Genomic DNA, 17848 nt, shown 5'->3' with positions numbered 1-17848 from the left:
ATGGCGGGGCACAGACAGCTGGACGGCCAAGTGCACGACTCCTCCGCCCAGGCCCCCCTGCTCCCCCTCCTCCCTGGGGACCCCTCTTCCTTTCTTTCTGCCTCGGGGACACCCCGGCCTCTGCCTGCTGCCTCAAACAGGACCTGAGTTCCATCCTGGCCTCTGGCCTTCCGCTCCTTCCCTCCCCTTGGGGCATCCACACCCACAGGAGGGACGCTGGCCCCTGGAGTTCTCCCAACTCAGCTGTCCACGGGGTGCCCCCCACACCCTGCCCGCACTCCCCACAACTCCCAGACCCCGGATTCTCCCTTCTAGATCTTTCTGCAGCCCTTCCCTTCTCACTGGGGCTGCCATCATGCCTTCCAGGCTACCCACTCAGGTGTCCCCTCCAAGGGTATACCCGTGAGCCCCTCCTTTGCAGAAGAACCCCAACCCTGACAGGGGGTTCCCAGTAATCAGGCCTTTCCTCTCCCACCCTGTGTGTCCTTCCAGGTCAGCGTGCCTGACCTGCCACAGCACCTGGGAAGGGCAAGGGTACCCAGCCCCAGGTTTGCTGGGGGCACAGGGGGCCCCAGAGCAGCACTGACCCATGTGGAGGGTTCACTGGACCCCTTGCTCAAAAGCTCTTGAATGATGGGCTTCATCGCTCCCACCCCCACGTCACAGTTTCTAACCATTGTTCCCCTCCCACTCCTGGCCTCACAAATCATGGGGAAGGGGAGGGACAGAGGAAGGAAAAGACCTATGAGCTCAGAGCCCAGGGAGCCTAGGCTGGCGGTGTGTGTGTGTGTGTGGTGGGGGGACCCATGCTGGCCCACACTGTCCCTGTGACTAGGGTGCACTGTGTTGGCGGGGGGGGGGGGGGCTTGGGCATGGCATTGGGAGCAGGCTCTCCAGCCATGGTGAAGCCTCCAGAAGGCTCTGGGCCACCCTGGGGAAGGCCAGTGCTGCCTCATGGCCCAGGGAGCTCTGACACTGGCTGGCCCCAGAAGGTGGCCAGGCATGCAGACGCGACCAGCTTTAGGAGCTGTGGCCCCTGGCTCCCTCTGACAAAGGTTCCCAGCACCCTAGTTGCGGGATGCTCCGTCATGCCTGAGTTCCTAAGGAGCCCTGCAAGTCCGTCTCTGCTCAGGAACCTGTTGTGGGCGCTCTCTGCTCCTGTTCAGAATGAACTCCATGGCGTGTGTCTAAAGTCCGGGGACATGAGGCTGCAGGGCTCCAGGCCCTGATATTGTGCAGCTAGACAATTCCCTTTGCTCTGCAGAAGGAGGCTGATAGGGACCCCGTACTTCAGGGGCTGCTGGGCACAGAATGAGTCACCCATGTAAGCACCAGCCCAGAACCGGGGGCAGGAGAGTGCGGGGATGGGACAGGGCTTCCTGGAGGAGGTGGCCTTGCCATCTGAGCTCCCATTCTGCACTGCAGGCTCAGATGCAGCCTGGGTAGGACCTGCCATCTCTGCGTCCCTGCAGGAACAGGGACAGCAAGGGGAGCCAATCTCTTGCAGGGGCTGGGCTGGCTGTAACCAGAGCCTCTGGAGTCACTGCCCCCCATAGCGTCCAAGAGGCGATGGAGAGGAGAGGAGTCTGTCCTCAGGGCCTTGGCCAGTACTTGCTTCCTTCCCATCCAGGCTACTCATTAGCTGTTCCGGGGCCTCTTAGAGGCACTTAATCTCCAGCCTTAGCAGTCTGGTCTGGGGAATGGGGATAACTGCTGGGCAGCACCCCCCCCCCCGGCCGGGGTGCTCTGAGGAGCCAGAAATGGGTGTGAAGGCAGGGAGGGGCCTGGACAGCCTGTAGCCAGGCAGGAGGGGCAGGGGAGAGGCTCCCTAGGCACTCTTGATCCTGCCATCTGCCAGGCCAAGTCCCTGCCAACCTCCGCCCCAACCTTAATGAGGCCTGGCACCCCCACCCCCGGGCTTCGGCCCTGGCTGCTGGTGCCCCTCCCTGGAGGCCAGCGGCCCTGGGAGCCCCCGCTCTCCTCACCCTGGCCCAGCCTGCACCTCTCTGCCAGACACAGGATTCTGTGCCCACGACGTGTGCCTACACCAGGGCAGGTCTGATTCATCTCTGTTCCCCCCGCAGCATCTAGAAGGGCTCCCTGCACAGAGAAGCTGTTGGCTAAGTACTAGTGCAGCAGACCCAGCCTCAGTGTCCTCACCCGGGAAATGGGGGTGCTGTGATCAACCCTGCCCCTGGGAGGAGCCGGAGAAGGGCCTGTGATGCCCCCTCCCCAAGTGGACCCCCTCCCCAGGAAACGGGCCTCCTGCACCCTGGGTGCCACTAGCTCCAGGCCCTTGTCCCCAGAGATCCTGAGACCTGACTGTGTCCCAGCTCCAATCTGCTGTGCAGCCTTTGGCCAGGCCCCCAACCTCCCTGGGCCTCATGCTGCCCGCCTCTTAAGTGGGGATGCGGACGCTGGCCCTGCCTCCCCACAAGCAGCCGCTGGAACCAAAAGGAGTGTGGGCTCAGTGGGCCAGGGCCGGGCAGGGGTCACCGAGCCACCTGGCACAGTGTGTGGGTCCTGTCTTCCCTCTCCCCTCCAGTCTTACCTGCAGGCCCACGGTACCAGCTACTGAGAGCAGGAGAGAGTTGGGGGGGCGGGGAGCATAGGCTCCGGACGCCTGGGTGAGGGTTCCGAAGGGGGAACCCGGCCATCCCCCCCCCTTCCCGGGGCTGAGGCGACTCGGCAGGTGCAGCTCAGCGGAGCCCGTGCGGGATGCGAGCGGCAGAAGCAAAGCCCCTCCCGGCGGCACGCGGGGTCCCCCGGCGCGCGCCCCTACCTCTGGCCCACGTCGCTGCCCACGGAGCCCCCACCGCGGGCCGGCAGCAGCGGGCTGAGCCCGTGCGGCTCCTCCGGTGCCGAGGCGCCGGCCGAGGCGCCCCCTGGGCCCGCCTTGCCCTCGGACGGCGAGCGCGGCAGCTTGGCCCGCGCCATCCTGCGGGAGCGCACGGGCGGGAGGCGGCGGGGGCGGTGCTCCCATCTCCGTGCCCCGCCCCGCGCTCCCCGCGCCGCCGCCGCAGTGGATCGGCCCGGCCGGGCGGGGGGCACCACCGAGAGGCAGGGGATGGCAGGACGCGCGGGCCCCTTCCCTCCTCGCGCGGAGGAGCCCCGGCGGGAGGGGTCTCGGCGCCCAGCGGCCAGGGCCGCCTTGTAACGGAAGTAGTAGTAAGAATCACGACAGTCACGGCGGCGCTGGGGGAGGGGAGCAGTAGTGGCGCGGTGACAGCTGGTGGCTCTTGGCCACTCACCTCTGCAGGCAGGAGCCGCCAGAGCCCACCAGCGTTGGTGATCCCCGCCCTGTGCCCAAGTCCCAGGCGGCCTGCGGGTCCTGGGAGCCAGGTGCGGCTCCGGATGGCCTGCCCAGAGCGGTGCCCACCTTCCGGGCCCTACCCCTGGTGCCTGCTCAGGTTGGGTGGGTCCACCCCGGCCAGGTGGGAAATGTGCGGTCTGTCTGTCCATCCTCCCCATCCCCTACCTCCCAGGGCTATGGGGGAGTCCATGGGGGCACTCACCGAGTGGTGCCCATGTGCTCGGCTCGGCTCCGTGCCAGGCACAAGAGCCCTGCTTTGGACAAAGCAGCTGCTTCGTGGAGCCCCGTCTGCACCTGATGCCCCGCTGGGGACAGCTCTGGTCACCGCAGCGAACTGGAACAGCCCGAGGAGACAGGACAGATTTCGGTTTTGCGAAGTGGGGCGCTGAGGCACGGAGGTAGGAGGTGGCTTCCCCAGGAGGTGGAGAAACGGAGCCAGGAGCTGGCAGGTGAGGTGGCTCCGCGGGGTAACAGCCGGCAGGTGTGGGTGCTGGGGGCGCCGAGGCTCCGGCTGGAGCCCGCCGGGTGCAGGAGGTGCTGAGACGCACGGCTGTCCTCCACAGTGGTCAGCGGCTCCAGGCCTTGCTGACTTGCCCAAACCCTGACGCCCAGGCCAGGGGCTCCCGCTTGTCTGGCTTACGGATGGTCTGTGGGAGGAAGGTGGGCCTCAGAACCCCCAAACCCTGCCTGGTCCCTCCCCAGACGTGGAGAGGCAGGAAGGTCTGGTGCAGAGCCATTCGGTGGTCTCAGCAAACTCACAGCATCTCCCTGGACTGCGTTCCCTGTCAGGAATCTGCCCTAAAGGGACGAGGTGTTTATGTGGGCAAAGCCCCCTGCCTGCCCCTGGGGGAAGGAGGCGAGGAGATGGCGGCCCCTTGTCCCCCTCCCTGCGGAGCGACACGGAGTGGGGCTGCACCCGGTGAGCGCTGGGCTCTGCAGCGCCGGGCACCGGGCAATGCCAAGGCTTCCGCGTGTGTCGGTCAGTAACGGAGCAGGGCCGGATGGCAGGGACGCTCACCCGGCTGCCCCAGGAGGGGCAGGGAAGCCGAAGGCTCCTTGGGATGCGTTTTCACCCGCAGACAGGACACGAGCTCGCGGTCCCTGAGCAGTGGCGGCCAATGTGTCCCGTCCATGGCAGGGAAGCCCGCACATCTGGCCCATCCACCGTGGCTGCTGTGTGTTCTCCTGTTCCTGGATTTTGGGAGAGCCTTCAGTCCTCACGTGGTGATGGCTTCTGAGGTCCAGGATAAGAGGTGACGAGGGAAGGTTTTTCCAGTGTTCGGTATGATGTGACCTAACGGAAATCATTGCTGATGTGCACAGACGGACCACCAGGCAACCGTCGACGCCATTCTGTATGGGGTGGGTGGCAGAGGCCCTTCCAGCTGGCCGCTGCAGCACTTACATAAGGTTTGATTTATTTCGAAAATGATCATCCAGTTTAGTATACGGTCCCTGATCCCTGGTCCCTGTGTGTGGAGGAGAGACCTCCCCCCCCTCCCTGGGCACGGGGCAGTGGCCCGAGGTGCCGCGTTCCCTGTTCCCTGGCCATGGCGCACCGCGAGGAGTGTCCCAAACTGCCCGCTCCCACCGGGGCCGGACAAACTCGAGCCCCAAGGCCACGGCGGGAGGGGCGGATGAAAAGAGCAGGCTCCCTTTCCTCAAGCACGGCCAACACTGCTTCACCCCTACCACAAGAGCAGCCCTGTGGAGGGGGTGGCCACTTTGCATCTTCTGTGCCAAGAGGGGCTGGGCCGGGCAGAGGAGGACAGGACAGGTGGAAGTAGCCAGGCTTCTGGAGGACTGGATGGCGGGGGAGTCCATCAGGGCTGAGGGAATGGGGAGGACAGGGGGAGCAGATGCGGTGGGCTACCAGATCCGTTCTGGACATCCTTCAAGGGCCTGCTGGACGCCGTCTCGTGGGGGACTGGGCGGCTGGGCTGGAGAGGGAGCTGGGAGCAGGTGAAGCCTGCAGGTGGGACGTCTACAGGTGTGAGGACAGGTAGGAGGGCTGGCCCACGAGCCTCCCGCACCCAGGGAGACGCAGAGGCTTCGTGAAAAGGAGCGCCGAATAACCGAGCGGCAGGCAGAGCGCAGGCCAGGGGACCCCCAGACAGGCGCCTCCCTCCACCCTCTGAAGCCAAACCTGAGGATCCCCAGGACCCTGTGTGCGCCCGCGGGGTCCTGGGGATCCTCACCCACAGCCCCATGTCAGGAGAGGTGAACTGGAGCTGTCCGGACGGCGGTCACTGTCGCCTGGTTGGGGCGATGCCTCGGCTGCAGCCTGGGGCCTGCGAGCCCACGGAAAGATGCTCAACACTGCCAGTCACCAGGGAAGTGCGAGTCAAAACTACAATGAGATACCACCTTGCACTCGCCGGGACGGCTGCTATCGACGCACAGAAAATAAAGGTGCTGGCACGGACGTGGAGAAATTGGAACCCTGGGCCCTGTTGCTGGGAATGCGAGATGCTGCAGCCACGGTGGTCCGTCCGCACCACGGACTATCACTCAGCCTTTCAAAGGAAGGCATCCTGACACCTGCTACAACGTGGATGAAGCTGGAGGACATGGTGCCCAGTGAGGTCTGCCCGGCACACAGGGACCGATTCTGTATGAATGGAAACGCCCAGGAGGCCACAGGAGTCAGACTCACAGACCCGGGGGGCAGGCTGGGGCTGAGGGAAGGGACAGTGTTTCACGGGGACAGTTTAGTTTGGAAAGATGAACGCATTCTGGGGATGGCTGCACAACGTGAATGTGCAGATGCCCTGAACTGTGCCCTTAAAAACAGTTAAGATGGTAAATTCTGTGTTACGTGTATCATCCACAATAAAGAGAAGTTGGGGAGGAGGGTACAGATCCCAGCTGGAAGGGCTCTCACTGGACCCGGCAGGGACAGGGGAGCACCGGGACCGGCAATGATTAAATCTCGGTGGAGGAGTTTCCTGCCGCTGCTGTGACAGATCACCCCAAATTTAGTGGCTCAGAAAAATGTGAATCTACCATCTCATAATCCTGGGGGCCAGAGTCCCAAAATCCAAGTATGGGCAGGGCTGGTTCCTTCTGGAGGCTCTGGGGCAGTCCCCCGCCTCTGCCAGTTCTCGGGGTCCCGTCCTCACGCCACTCTGACCTCGGCTTCGGTCCCTCCCCCTCCCTTCTCCGAGGACCCTATGACACCACGGGGCCGCTGTGACGATCCGGGAGCCCCTGTCGATAGCCTGCACCTCATCACATCCGCGAAGTTCCTCTTGCCAGCAGAGGTGACACGCCCCAGGTGCCAGGGACTGGGGTGTGGGCGTGCTGGGGGACACTGCTGAATCTCTGTGACTCGTCCCCACAAGGAGGCTCAGAGAAGCAGCCCCGCGGGGTGACGGCTGAGGCTGCCAGGACACGTGCCTTCCTCCGGAAATGGGTGATGAGAGAGAGAGGACGGTGTGCATTTTCCTGCCTTTTCGGCAGCAGTTACGTGACAGGGTGTGCGCCCGGCTCCCCTCCACGGGGAGAAGCAGCCCTCGCAGAAGAGCGTGGCTGACTCTCGGGCACGAGACGCGGACGAGGCAGGTGGCAGGGCCCCGCGAGGACGCTCCTGGGGCCACGGTCCTTAGATGCACGCGGGGTCCACGCGGAGCACCGGAGCAGGGCTGCGCGGCCGGCCCTAACCCAGCCGTGGCAGCGGAGGGACAACCAGCCCACGAGGCCACATGGTGACCACAGCGTCACCTAAAAAGTTCTCTCACCCAAGTCCTTCGTGTTCGGTCCATGGGGCCTTCGGACCCAACAGCCAGCGTGTGAGGAAATTAGAGGCGGAGGGACGGGCTGAGGCGCCCGGGAAGGGGCAGCCGGACGGCGTGGCCGACGGGACTCCCACAGGAAGGAGGCCTCACGTATCAGCTGCCTTTGCTGCGTAACAAGTCGCCACTGACTTTGCTGCGGCAGCCAACACCTCGCCCCGCACGGCGCTGCAAGTGCGAGTCCGAGCGCAGCCTGGCTCCGTCTGTCCCGGGGGCTCGCGAGGCTGCGGCCGTGTCAGCGGGGCCGGGCTCCCGCCTGCAGCTCACGCAGACCCTGTGGCGGGGGGCCGGGCCTGTTGCTGCGGGCTGCCATCTGCTCTGTTCCTAAGGGCTGCCTCGGGGCTCGGCTTGCGGCCCCCCATCGGTAACGCCAGGCAGGGGGTGCCAGAGGCCCCGGGCCCCAAACCTCCGCCTCCTCGGCGTCCCGCCGGAGAAAACGTCCTGCTTTCAAAGGGCTCGTGTGCAAGACGGGGCCCACCCAGAGACTCTCCTTCTGACTGACTCAGAGATCGTGGACGAGTCTCCTTAATTATAAGGCAGAATCCCTCTGCCAGCAAGGAAGCAGCGCCGACGGGGTGGCTCGAACGAGGGGAACATAGGTCTCCCGTCCCAGAGGCCGGACGCCCCAGGCCACGGGGCTGGCGGGGCTGGATCTCCTCGCCTTGCTGGCGGATGTCCTCTCTGTGCCTGCCTCCAAATTCCCCTTTATAAAGGGCGCCAGTCATGTGGGAGCAGGGGCCCCCTCGACGACCTCATGACCTGTCATGACCCTACTTCCACACAAGGTCACCTTCTGAGGCACTGGGGGATTGGAACCCCAACACGTGAGTTTCGGAGAGACCAAGTTCAGCCGCCAACCCTGGGTCGTGTGCCGTAAACCCGGGTGTGACGTCTCATCATATTCACGGTCCTGGGCAGCCGTGGAGATCTTGGGGGGCCACACCGGGTGGGAGCCGTTCCAGATCACGAAGAGTCTGTGTAACCACACGGGACACAGTGCTCCTGGTCTGAGCAAAGCAGCTGCGAGGGGCGAGCTCTCCCCCGGCCAGGCTGCTGCGGCTCCCCTCCCCAGACCCCGCCGGCCCCTCGCTCCCCTCCACGCCCTCCGGCAATCCCTGGGCACCACCAGGGCCCCCCCAGCACACGGCGTGAGTCTCGGGGAGGCCCCGTAAATGCCACTGGGAATGTGCTTCTGGGAGACAGTCACTTCCCAGGGTGGGGCTGGCCTGGGCGCCTGGGCTGCTCGACAGCAGGCAGACCCCAGACAGAAACGGGGTGATTTCTGTGATGGTCACTGTCCCCCACTAATTCTATGCATTCCAGTGTCCCGTGGCTGCCGTAACGGGGACCGTTCCCTCCAGTTCTGAGCCCCGAAGCCCATGGTCAGTACCGCTGGGCTGAAATCCAGGTACCGCAGGGCTGTGCCCCCTGGAGGCTCCAGTGTCCCTTGGCTTGTGGCCACGTCCCTCTGATCCCTGCCTCCGGCCTCACACGAGCTCCTCTGTGTAAAATCTCTGTCTCTCTTTTTTCATTTTGTGGAAAAACATACATAACGAAATTTACCATTTTAACATTCTTTGCCTCCTTTTTATGAGGACACTTGTGACAGCCCTTAGGGTCACCAGGGTACACTCCCCATCTTAAAATCCTTACTTTGGTCCCATCTGCAAAGTCTCTGCCATCCAAGGCCATGTTCACAGGGTCCAGGGATTAGGACGTGGACATCTCTGGAGGACTACCGTTCAGCCGATGTGAGAGGGGTCCTGGGCCCTGCCTGGCTGTCTTCCTGGGGCAGCTCCCACAGCCTGCCTGGGTGCCCCGCTCCCATCCAGCGGGTCCAGAGGAATGTGACAGGGCTGGCACGTGGGGGTGCCGACACTGGGGGGGCACTGCCCGGCCGTGGGGCCACATCTCCCCTCATGGGCATCATAGCCACTGCCAGGCTCAGCTGGAGTCCTTGGCCACGCTCCCTCCAGAAGGGGACACAGGGCTGGGGTCTTCTCCCTGCTCCTGGGCCCTGGTTAATTGCTCTGGAAGGGGCCCCTAGAACAAAGGACAGACTGGCCAGAGAGGCAGAGACACAGAGACAATCGGCTGCTAGTCAGCTGGGTGGGGCGGGGCAGGGCAGGCCTCTGCAGGGCCTGGGGCTCTCCAGGGGCTGGATGCGGGAGCTTTCCACAGGTGACCTCACCTCAGCCTCTCCGGCGCCCCGAGGGAGGCTGAGGAGCCCACTGAGGCTGAAATGGGGTAGGGAGGAGGGAAGGAGCCCGCACGTGGGCCCCCAGGGGGTGAGGGTGCAGCCAGCTCAGCTCCCAGAAGGGACTCCCACCCCTAGAAAAGGCAGAGACACAGTGGCGGTTGGCCAGGGCCTTGCGAGACTGGGGGGGCTGCCCCTGCCCAGCAAACAGCTGTGGGGAGGAGCTGGGGACGTCTCCGTCTGTCCTCTCAGACTCTCCCTACACACCTGCACCAGGCCCCAGCCCCCTGCCCAGTGCAAACACCTTCTGCCTGCCCCCTGCTGCCCCATGGGAGTGGTGTTCCCTGCCTGCAGAGCAGCCTCCTTCCTGGGCTCTCATGGGGGTCAAGGTCACAAAGGACGTAGGGCCCCCACAGCCCCTCCTCGGGAGCCCTTGGAGCCAGGAGCCATTTTTCCCGCAGGCTGGGGGAGGCCCAGTGGGCGGGGGCCTCTTTTCCGGCACTTCTGCTTATAAGCATATTTTCAATGTCAATGTAGGACCTGCCCTGGAAAACACCCCAGCAAAGGACAGGCCACATTATTCACAGACTCCATCCAACCTCAGCGGGCCAAGGGTCCCACCCGACAAGGGCAGGGACCACCCTGCAGGCCCAGGCTGCCCTCCACAACCCCACGCTGGAAACCCTTAGTGCCCAGAGAAGGGGGCAGGGGCCGGGTCCCTGGGTCCCTGGGTCCCTGGCTTCTCGGGGCCCCTGCCACACTTTACCCCCTGATGGGGTGTCAGCAGCCTGGGGCTGCCATAAGGTGCCACAAACTGGGGGGAGGGGGCTAAGATAACAGGAATTCATTTTCTGCCAGTTTTGAGGCCAGAAGTCCAAAATCAAGGTGTGGGCAGAGCCACGCTCCCTCTGGAAGCTCCAGGGGAGGGTCCTTCTTGCCTCTCCTAGCCCCTGGGACCCTGCTCCTGGCTTGAAGCCATGTCCCCGCAGTCTCTGCCCTTGTCTTCTCTTCTCTAGGGATACTTGTCACCGGGCTCAGCACCCACCCTAACTTAGGATCATGTCACCTTGAGAGCTTTACGGTAATCACAGCTGCAAAGACCCCATTTCCAAAAAATATCGGGTACACAGGCTCCACGTAAGCATGCATTCTGGGGGGGCTCTTTCCAAGCACTGTAGGGGTCTGGGGTACTTTCTGCAGCCCCACTCCTCCTGAAGCTCCCCTAATTAGCTGTGGGACCCTGGACAGGTCCCTTTGCTGCGGGGCTGCCTCCATTCAGCCAGGGGCACACGTCCAGCCAGGAGGGGACGTGGGAAGCTCCAAGCAGGCTCTCTCTCCAGTTTCTCCTGGGACGCCCTCAAAGCTTAAGAAATGTGAAGTCAAAGCACAGCTTAATCCCACGAAAGGTTACCTGCCACTGCTTTTGCAGCGTTAACTCACTCCCCTAAGCCTGCCATGGGTTGAATACGTGTGTGTCCCCCCAACTTCCTATGTTGAAGCTCTAGCCCCCAGTGTGATGCTATTGGGGGGACCAGGGGGGACCCTGGGGGGTGACTGGGTTTACCTAAGGTCACAGAGCTCCCTCTGTCTATCCATCACATGAAGACGCTACGAGTAGGTGGCTGTAAACCGGGAAGGGGCCCGTCAGCAGGACCCCACTACGCTGGCACCCTGACCTCAGACCTCCAGCTGCCAGAACTCCGAGAAATCAGTGTCTGTTGTTTAAGCTGCCTGTTCTATGGCATTTTGTTACGCAGCCCGAGCTGACGGCGGCATGGCCTGAACACTACCGCCTCCCCCCTTCATTCCGGATGGGTGTGAGGCGGGATGGTCCACCCACGATGCAGTTACAGCACTAAGCGGTACATCATGGGAAGCGCATCAGGCACCAAAGGGAATTACGATTTGAAACCAAAACTGATCATGGTTTTCGTGACCTTGGAGGATCCTGGCTGCCCCCTCGCTGGGGGTCCGTGCCGTACTCTGCACTAATTCGGGAGGAACTGAATTCTGAGTCACGCACACGCGTCTCCGGATGCAGGCTTAGAGGCCAAGAGGCACACTGCCCTGCAGAGCCCAGGGGCAGGATGGGGAACACGGCTCCCGGGGGACACCCAGTTCCCCATCTTGGGGACTCCCAGACACCTCCAGGGCGAGGGCAGGGGGGCCAGGGGTGCCGGCACGTGGACTGAGGCCCCCCCAGCTCCCAGAAGATGGAGCGGCGTGCCCAGTCTACAAATACACACGCAGGGCCCGGGGCCTGGCTGACCCGTGTTGGCACATGCGTGCCTGTGCCCCTCCACCTCTACCTCCTTCTCCTGTCCCTCTCTGTTGTCCCTTCACTCTCCATCTGCCTGCTGCAAACCTTCCTGGTCTGGGGGACCCCAGTCCCCAGAACCCCCACTTGGAGGAAGGCACCACCTGCCCCCAGGAGCTCAGCTTCCACGGGGGTCACCTGCCCTTCTCTCTATCCACCCTGGCCACCTCTCAGGCTTTGTTCCCTGTGGGGGACCCCAGGTGACACGGGGAACAGAATCAGACAGCCCCGGCCCGCTCACAGTGCAGTGGGGGAGACGCAGGCGATGAGCCCTGGACCCGGAAGGTGACTGGAAAAATCACAAATTTTACTCCCTTAAAGCTCCTTACAGCTCCTGGAATTTGCCAGAACCTGGCACCACCCCAGGCTTTTCCTTGATTCGATCACATAGGCAGTGCAGAAGCTAGTCCCAGACGCATCCCCGGAGCAGCAGCCTTGTGGCGTCCAGCACCAGCTCCTGGGGCCCACACACAGCACCCTGGCCACACTCTGACAGAAACCGCCCAGAGCGTGCGTGGGGGCAGAAGAGCCTAGGGCTCAGGCGGGATAGAGCTGCGGCAGGCACAGGGATTTCGGGTCTGAGCCAGGGAAGGAAGGAGGCAGACTGGGAGTCCATCAGAGAGGCCGGTGTGACAGAAGGCTGGTATCTAGGTGTGGCTGCCCTGGGATGAACAGGGTCTCTGGGGGCAGATGAAGGCTTGGGCTTTAACCCCATGGCCCCCCTGCCCGGGCACCATCCAATCCTATCGTGCAGGAGCTGGAGGTGGCAAGAGACCCTCAACCTGGCCTGGGCCCCCACCAGCCTGGGGCCTGGCCATTTCCTTGGCCGGCTGTGTCCTCCGAGGCCTGTGGGTTTGCAATGGACACAGGCCACTAGCCAGGGCAGGGCAGGGAGAAGGTGCTGGGGCAGAGCTGGGGTCCCACCTCGTCCCACCTGACTATGGGGCTACCAGCCTAGCCCCACCCATGAGTCACGGCACAGAGCAGAAGGCTGGCCCCAGGAGGCCTGCGCCCAGCAGCCCCACGCAGGGAGGACCTGGGCGAAGCAGTGAGCTCCTCTGGTGCCAAGCTAGCCGCTCTTTGAGCCTGGCAGGCGTGGGTGGGGGCACGTCCATGGTCACCCTCTACTGTGACAGGGCCCTCTGTGCTCATCAGTCTGCAGGGAACCCCCACGTGCAAGACTCGGGCCAGCCTGTTGTCCCCATGGCTTCCCTCACAGCCTCCGATCTTCCCTGAACACCCCTCCAGAGGAGAGATCCCCGCCGGCGCTTGCCCTCTGGGGCTCTCGGGAGGGTCCTGGGTCCTGTGCCAGTGAGCAAGGCCAGCGTCCCCCTCTGAACCCTGCACATCTACAGGAGGTCCTCCTCCCACATCTGCTGGAGCCCTGGGTGGAGGAAGGGAGGGGAAGGGCCGGGCGGGGGGCAGGCTGGCGTGGGTCTAACCCTGCCACACTGAGCTATGTCTGCACTTGGTGGCATCTCCGGTGAGGCTCGGTAACATCCACTTATTAACAGTTACAGCTGAGTGGCCCTGAGGGCAGCACTGTTCCCGAGACCCCCTGCTGCTGGGGGGCCTGACCCCCTTCTGCTCAGCGGAGGGAGGGGGGTCGTGGGGAGGGGCACGCCTCCTGCAGAGACCCCAGCCCTGCTCGCTCCTCCCTGCACCCAGTCCGGGTTTGAGGGTCCCCAGTGGACGGAGAGCTGAGGAGTCCTTGCCCCAGGGGCCACGGCTGTCAGTCACCCCCCTGCTGGGCTGGCAGGGGTCTGTGCTCGAGTCCCTGCCCCCCCTGTGCCCCCGCAGCACAGGACTGCCTGTCTTCCCGCTTCCCAGCTTGTTGTGTGAAATAATATTTGGCGTTGCTCAACTCCACAGAAACAAGTCAGGCTCCGTCCTCTTGTCAGGGGAGTGAAGGCAAACAGCCAAATGGGGTCCCTCTGGGTGGCATTCTGACCCCTGGAGGCCTGGCCTCTGCGTCCTTCTTGCGGCAGGCCGGTGCTCCCCCCCAAACCCCAGAGCCCCCAAGAGCCTTGACCCCTGGATGCTTCTGAGGGTCCACCCGTCCTCCACTCAGATGCCTGGGGAGAGGGGAGGGTGCCAGCCCTGACACTGTCTCCAACTCTCCATCCCCCCGTTGCCCCGCTGGCTGGGTCCTGGCCCGGCAGGCAGCTGTGGGAAGCAGGTGGTCTGGGGCGTGCAGGCCAGGAGGTGGCCACATGCCAGGCCCTTCGTCCTCACCTGAGGCTCTCCCCACCCCAGCCTTTCCCACAATTCTGCTCCTTGCGGGGGACAAGGTGGTGGTGTCCCCGTGTCCCCGTTACCTCAGGGCACAGAGCCCACCTGCATCTTCCTGAGCCTGGGGGTGCGCGGGGCTGAAAGCCTCCCATCTGTGTTACAGGAGAAGGTGGAAAAAGACTTAGGATGACAAAAGCCCCCACCTGTGTCGATGTCTCATCACAGTGCCGGTTTGCGGGGTGACTGGGGCTGTCAGCAGCCCTTCCAGGAGGAGGGCTCATGGCTGGCGGGGCCCTGAAGCCTCCAGCTGTGAAGCAGACCCTCAGGCCCCTAAGTCTGTCCCCCCAGGACCATGGTGCCACATGCTCAGGTGCCCAGGTGCACAGGACAGTCAGCTGTGGAGGTGGGGGGAGGGGGGCAGGGCCTCCTTGAGCCGCTCCTGGGTTCCTGGGCTCCTGGGCACAGGGCCAGGGAGCTGCCCTGAGGTGGGGCGGGGAGTCCTGAGCCCCAGGCCTTGCACAGCCCAGGTGCACTTCTGCGGAGAGCCCTGCTCCCTAGGACCTCAAGGCCTGGCCCCACGGGCAGTGGTGAAGGTCGCCCTGAGACCTCAGCTGCCCCCTGGAAGGTCTGTGAGCTCTGGCTCTGCCCTCCTCCCCCGCCCGGCTCCCCCAGGAGAGGCCGAAGCAGCCTCCTTGGCCCACGCGGGCCGAGTCCCTCCCACCCTCCAAGACCACAGCGTGTGAGGCTGCAGTGACTCATTGCTGGTGGCTTTATTTCCCCGGAGAGCAGGAAGCCCACAGCCCTGCCCGCCCACTCACAGCCTGCCAAGAGTCAGGGCAGCAGCACCCCCGCTTACCCCACGGAGCCTGCCCTGGGGCCTGGGGGCTGCAGGGGGAAGGTGGGGGGAGAAGGGCTCCAGGATAATGCTGCTGATGGTGTCTGGGGTCCCCCCAAGCCCCCACCCTCACAGTGCACAGGACAGCCTGCAGCCCCAGGACCCCATGCCAGCCCCCTGCCCCCCGAAACATCCTTATAAGGTCTCTATACATGCAGAAGGGGTCCTGCTGGGCTGGGCAAAAGCCTGCCTCCATTCTCCACTTTAGGAATCAGTGATGGGGGGGGCACAGGCACTGAGGATGAGAAGGGGACTGAGGGAGAGGCTCTGGGGGCCCATGTCACAGGCATCCAGGAGGGGACCTCCAACAGTCAGCTTCCCCTAGCTCCTCCTCCCTGAGCTTGGGGTATCAGCTCAGAGCCCAGGCTGGGCCTCCCTCTGTGTACGTTCTTAGGGATGGGGTTCTCAGGTGATCTCAGCTGCCCCCACCCCCGACACCATCCCTGTTTCCAGCTCTGCCGGCCCCAATAAGACCTAGCAGCACAGCCTGGGAGCATGAGGGGTTCATGAGAAGGACAAGGCCACACTTGAGCCAAACAGGTTTGAAAACATAGAAGCTCTTCTGACTGGGCTCCTGGTACAGTGTCTGGCAGGGGATAGAGGAAAGTCCCCCCCAGGTCCCTACCTTGCTCATTTCTCAGGCCTGCCCGCCCCCCCCCCCCCCAGCTGGCTGCTCCTGGAACTCTGGGCAGCCAGCACTGCGCCTCACAGGCTCCCCTCCGGCCCCCAAGTGAGCAGGCATAGCATCACCTGGAACCGGGCTGGAGATTGCAAACCAGCAGCCCCCTCCCCACCAGGGAGCCCCTTGGACCCTCCAAGGGCCAGCCACCTCCACCCAGGCCCCATGCCTCCTCTCTGGGGTGAGCAGGGAGAAGACCTCTGCCATCCATTCCTGAAAGCGGAGCAACGTGTCGCTCTAATTATATCAACCGCAGACACTGGCATTTATCGGCGCATCCGGAGGCCCCCGGCCTACTCGGGGCGACAGACGCCATTCCTGCCCACATTGGAAAAATCTCTGGGGCTGCTGTTCGCAAGACTTCACCAAGTCCCAGGGGAGTAGGCGCTGAGGGGCTGGTGCTGCCTTAGAAGATGCTCAGCGCACGGGTTCGACTCAGGAGAGCCCCCAGCCCTGCCCTGCATTCCAGGAGGGCAGGAGGGCCCCGGCCCCACACAGGATCCTCCTGACCCCTCTGCGTCCCCAGAGTGACGTGACACTCTCCCAGCATGTGCTCTCGGCGGGGCTTACTTATTATTACAACTCTCAGTCTGACAAGAGGAAGCAGGATTCAGAACGCCCCTCTGCTGAACTCGCAACCTCAACTGTGGGCGGGCAAGCACTGTGAGCTCAGCTCTCCTCCCGATTCGAACGCAAGCAGACGTGGTGGGGTCTGGTAGGATGCTCTGCTTCGGGCGGTGGGCACAGCGGTCTTAAGATCCCTTTCCACAAGCTTCAGCAGCTCCTCACCTTCCTTACACACTGACCTCGTTCACAAATGTGACTTTTCCCAGCTGCAGCTTCAGTAAAGGATCATCCCGAGGGCTCAGCCTGCTTCCCAACCATTTCAACCAGCGTGCGCCATGTGCCGATGGGAACGACTGCACTGTGGGTGGGGGCCACTGGACCTCGGCCCAACCAGTCTCGGGCTGGGTGGGGAAGGACCTGCAGGTACCCAGGGCCACTGAGGGCTGTTCGGCACACAAGGCAAGGAGAACCGGCTCCTTCCCAAGCCCCACAGGCTCCGGCCCCACTGAGCCCCTGCACTCGCCTTCTCTGGCTCCCTGGCGGGTGGAAAAGCACCTCCCCTGAGGCTGACAGAGCTTAAGTGCCGGGTGTTTACCCAAGACAGCTATTTGGGGAAAAGGCAGAGAAAAGCAACATTTCTTCCAGCTTCCTGCCAGCTCCCTTGGCATATGAATTATTCCCAAGAGCTGGTTCTGCTGGTCTCTTACCGAAAGACTCGTTTGCTTTTCTCCAGCCAGGACAATTTGAGGTGAGGGAACGTTGTCACCCTCTGTAAGGAACCACGACAGAAGCTTGAAAAACACTCCCTCAGCTAAGAATAAATGGCCCCAGCCAGAGTCTGGAGGACACCAGCCTTCAGCGAGACTCCCGGGCTCCGCCACGGGCTTGCTTCCGGCCCTGGCCTTGTTCCCCAAATCAGCAGAGCTTCCAATGGGGCTGGGGGCCGCCGCACGCTCGGGGAGTCCAGGCCCAGGGAGCGGTCTTTGGGAGGACCCCCCAGCACAGAGCTCCCCGTCCCATCCCCCGGGCCCCCTCCCGGAAGGAAGACGCTTCCCCCCCTCGCCCAGCCCCCCGCCCGAAACTTCCCCCGCCCGGAAGCCCGGGAAGCCCGGGAAAGTTGAAGGGCAGCGGGCGGCGCACCGGCCTTCAGCACCGCGGACAGCTCTGAGCGCGGCGACCCCGCCCCTACCTGTCGTCGTTCTGGTCTCCCAGCAGCAGGTCCCGGAAGCGGTACCGCGGCGGCAAGGGCAGCACCTCCGTGTCCAGGTCGCTCATCTTGAAGCTGGCGGTGTCCGGGCGCACGCCGTCCCCGCGGCCGCCGTCCCCGCCGCTGGGCTGCCTGCGGGCACACGCCAGCGCACCCTCAGCCCGCGCCCGCGCCGCGCCCGCGCCCCCCCAGCCCCGCCTCCCGCAGACCCGCGCCCGCGGGGTCAGCTGAGAGCCATCCCCGGTCTGCACCCCCAAGTACCCCCCAACACCCCCTCCCGCCTCCCCGCCCCCCCCCGGGACCCCTGCCCGCTGGGTCAGCCACGCACAGGCACAGCCCTCCCCCTCCCTGCACCCACTGCCCCTCCCCCCTGCATCCCCCTCCCCCCCGCATCCCCCTCCCCTTCCAAAGACCCCTGCCTGATCAGCCCAGAGCAGCACCCCCCTACTCTGGCTGCACCCCCCAGTCCCACCCTCTCTCCCCAGCCCTGCCTCCTGCAGGCCCCGGTCACTCAGTGCAGCCCTCCCACCCTCGCTGGCCTGCCCCCCGCAGCCCCACCCTGCCTGCCAGGCCTGTGGCCACTGGGATGCACGGCACCTGCCTGGGGCTCACTCCAGAGCACACGGGGAGGTTTGTCAAGGCCAATT

At 64.1% G+C, this 17848-nt stretch overlaps 1 protein-coding gene across 3 annotated transcripts in view; it reads right to left on the bottom strand.

The window, feature by feature from the left end:
* Positions 1–17269, bottom strand: part of KCNT1 (potassium sodium-activated channel subfamily T member 1) — a 56207-nt gene extending 38938 nt beyond the window's left edge. For 2 of the 3 annotated variants that reach the window (XM_036113109.2, XM_036113111.2), the window contains exon 1: positions 2783–2970. In XM_036113109.2, the coding sequence (XP_035969002.1) occupies positions 2783–2937 (155 nt within the window). In that variant the 5' untranslated portion in view covers positions 2938–2970. Of the gene's footprint in view, positions 1–2782; positions 2971–17183 lie in introns of those variants that run through there. The other variant, XM_036113120.2, reaches the window with a different exon arrangement.
* Positions 17270–17848: the final 579 nt, after the last annotated feature.

The sequence above is a fragment of the Halichoerus grypus genome, chromosome 14 (assembly GCF_964656455.1).
Source record: "Halichoerus grypus chromosome 14, mHalGry1.hap1.1, whole genome shotgun sequence".
Lineage (NCBI taxonomy): Eukaryota > Metazoa > Chordata > Mammalia > Carnivora > Phocidae > Halichoerus > Halichoerus grypus.
Note: the sequence above shows the minus strand (reverse complement) of the source record. Positions and strands in the feature narration are given on the sequence as shown.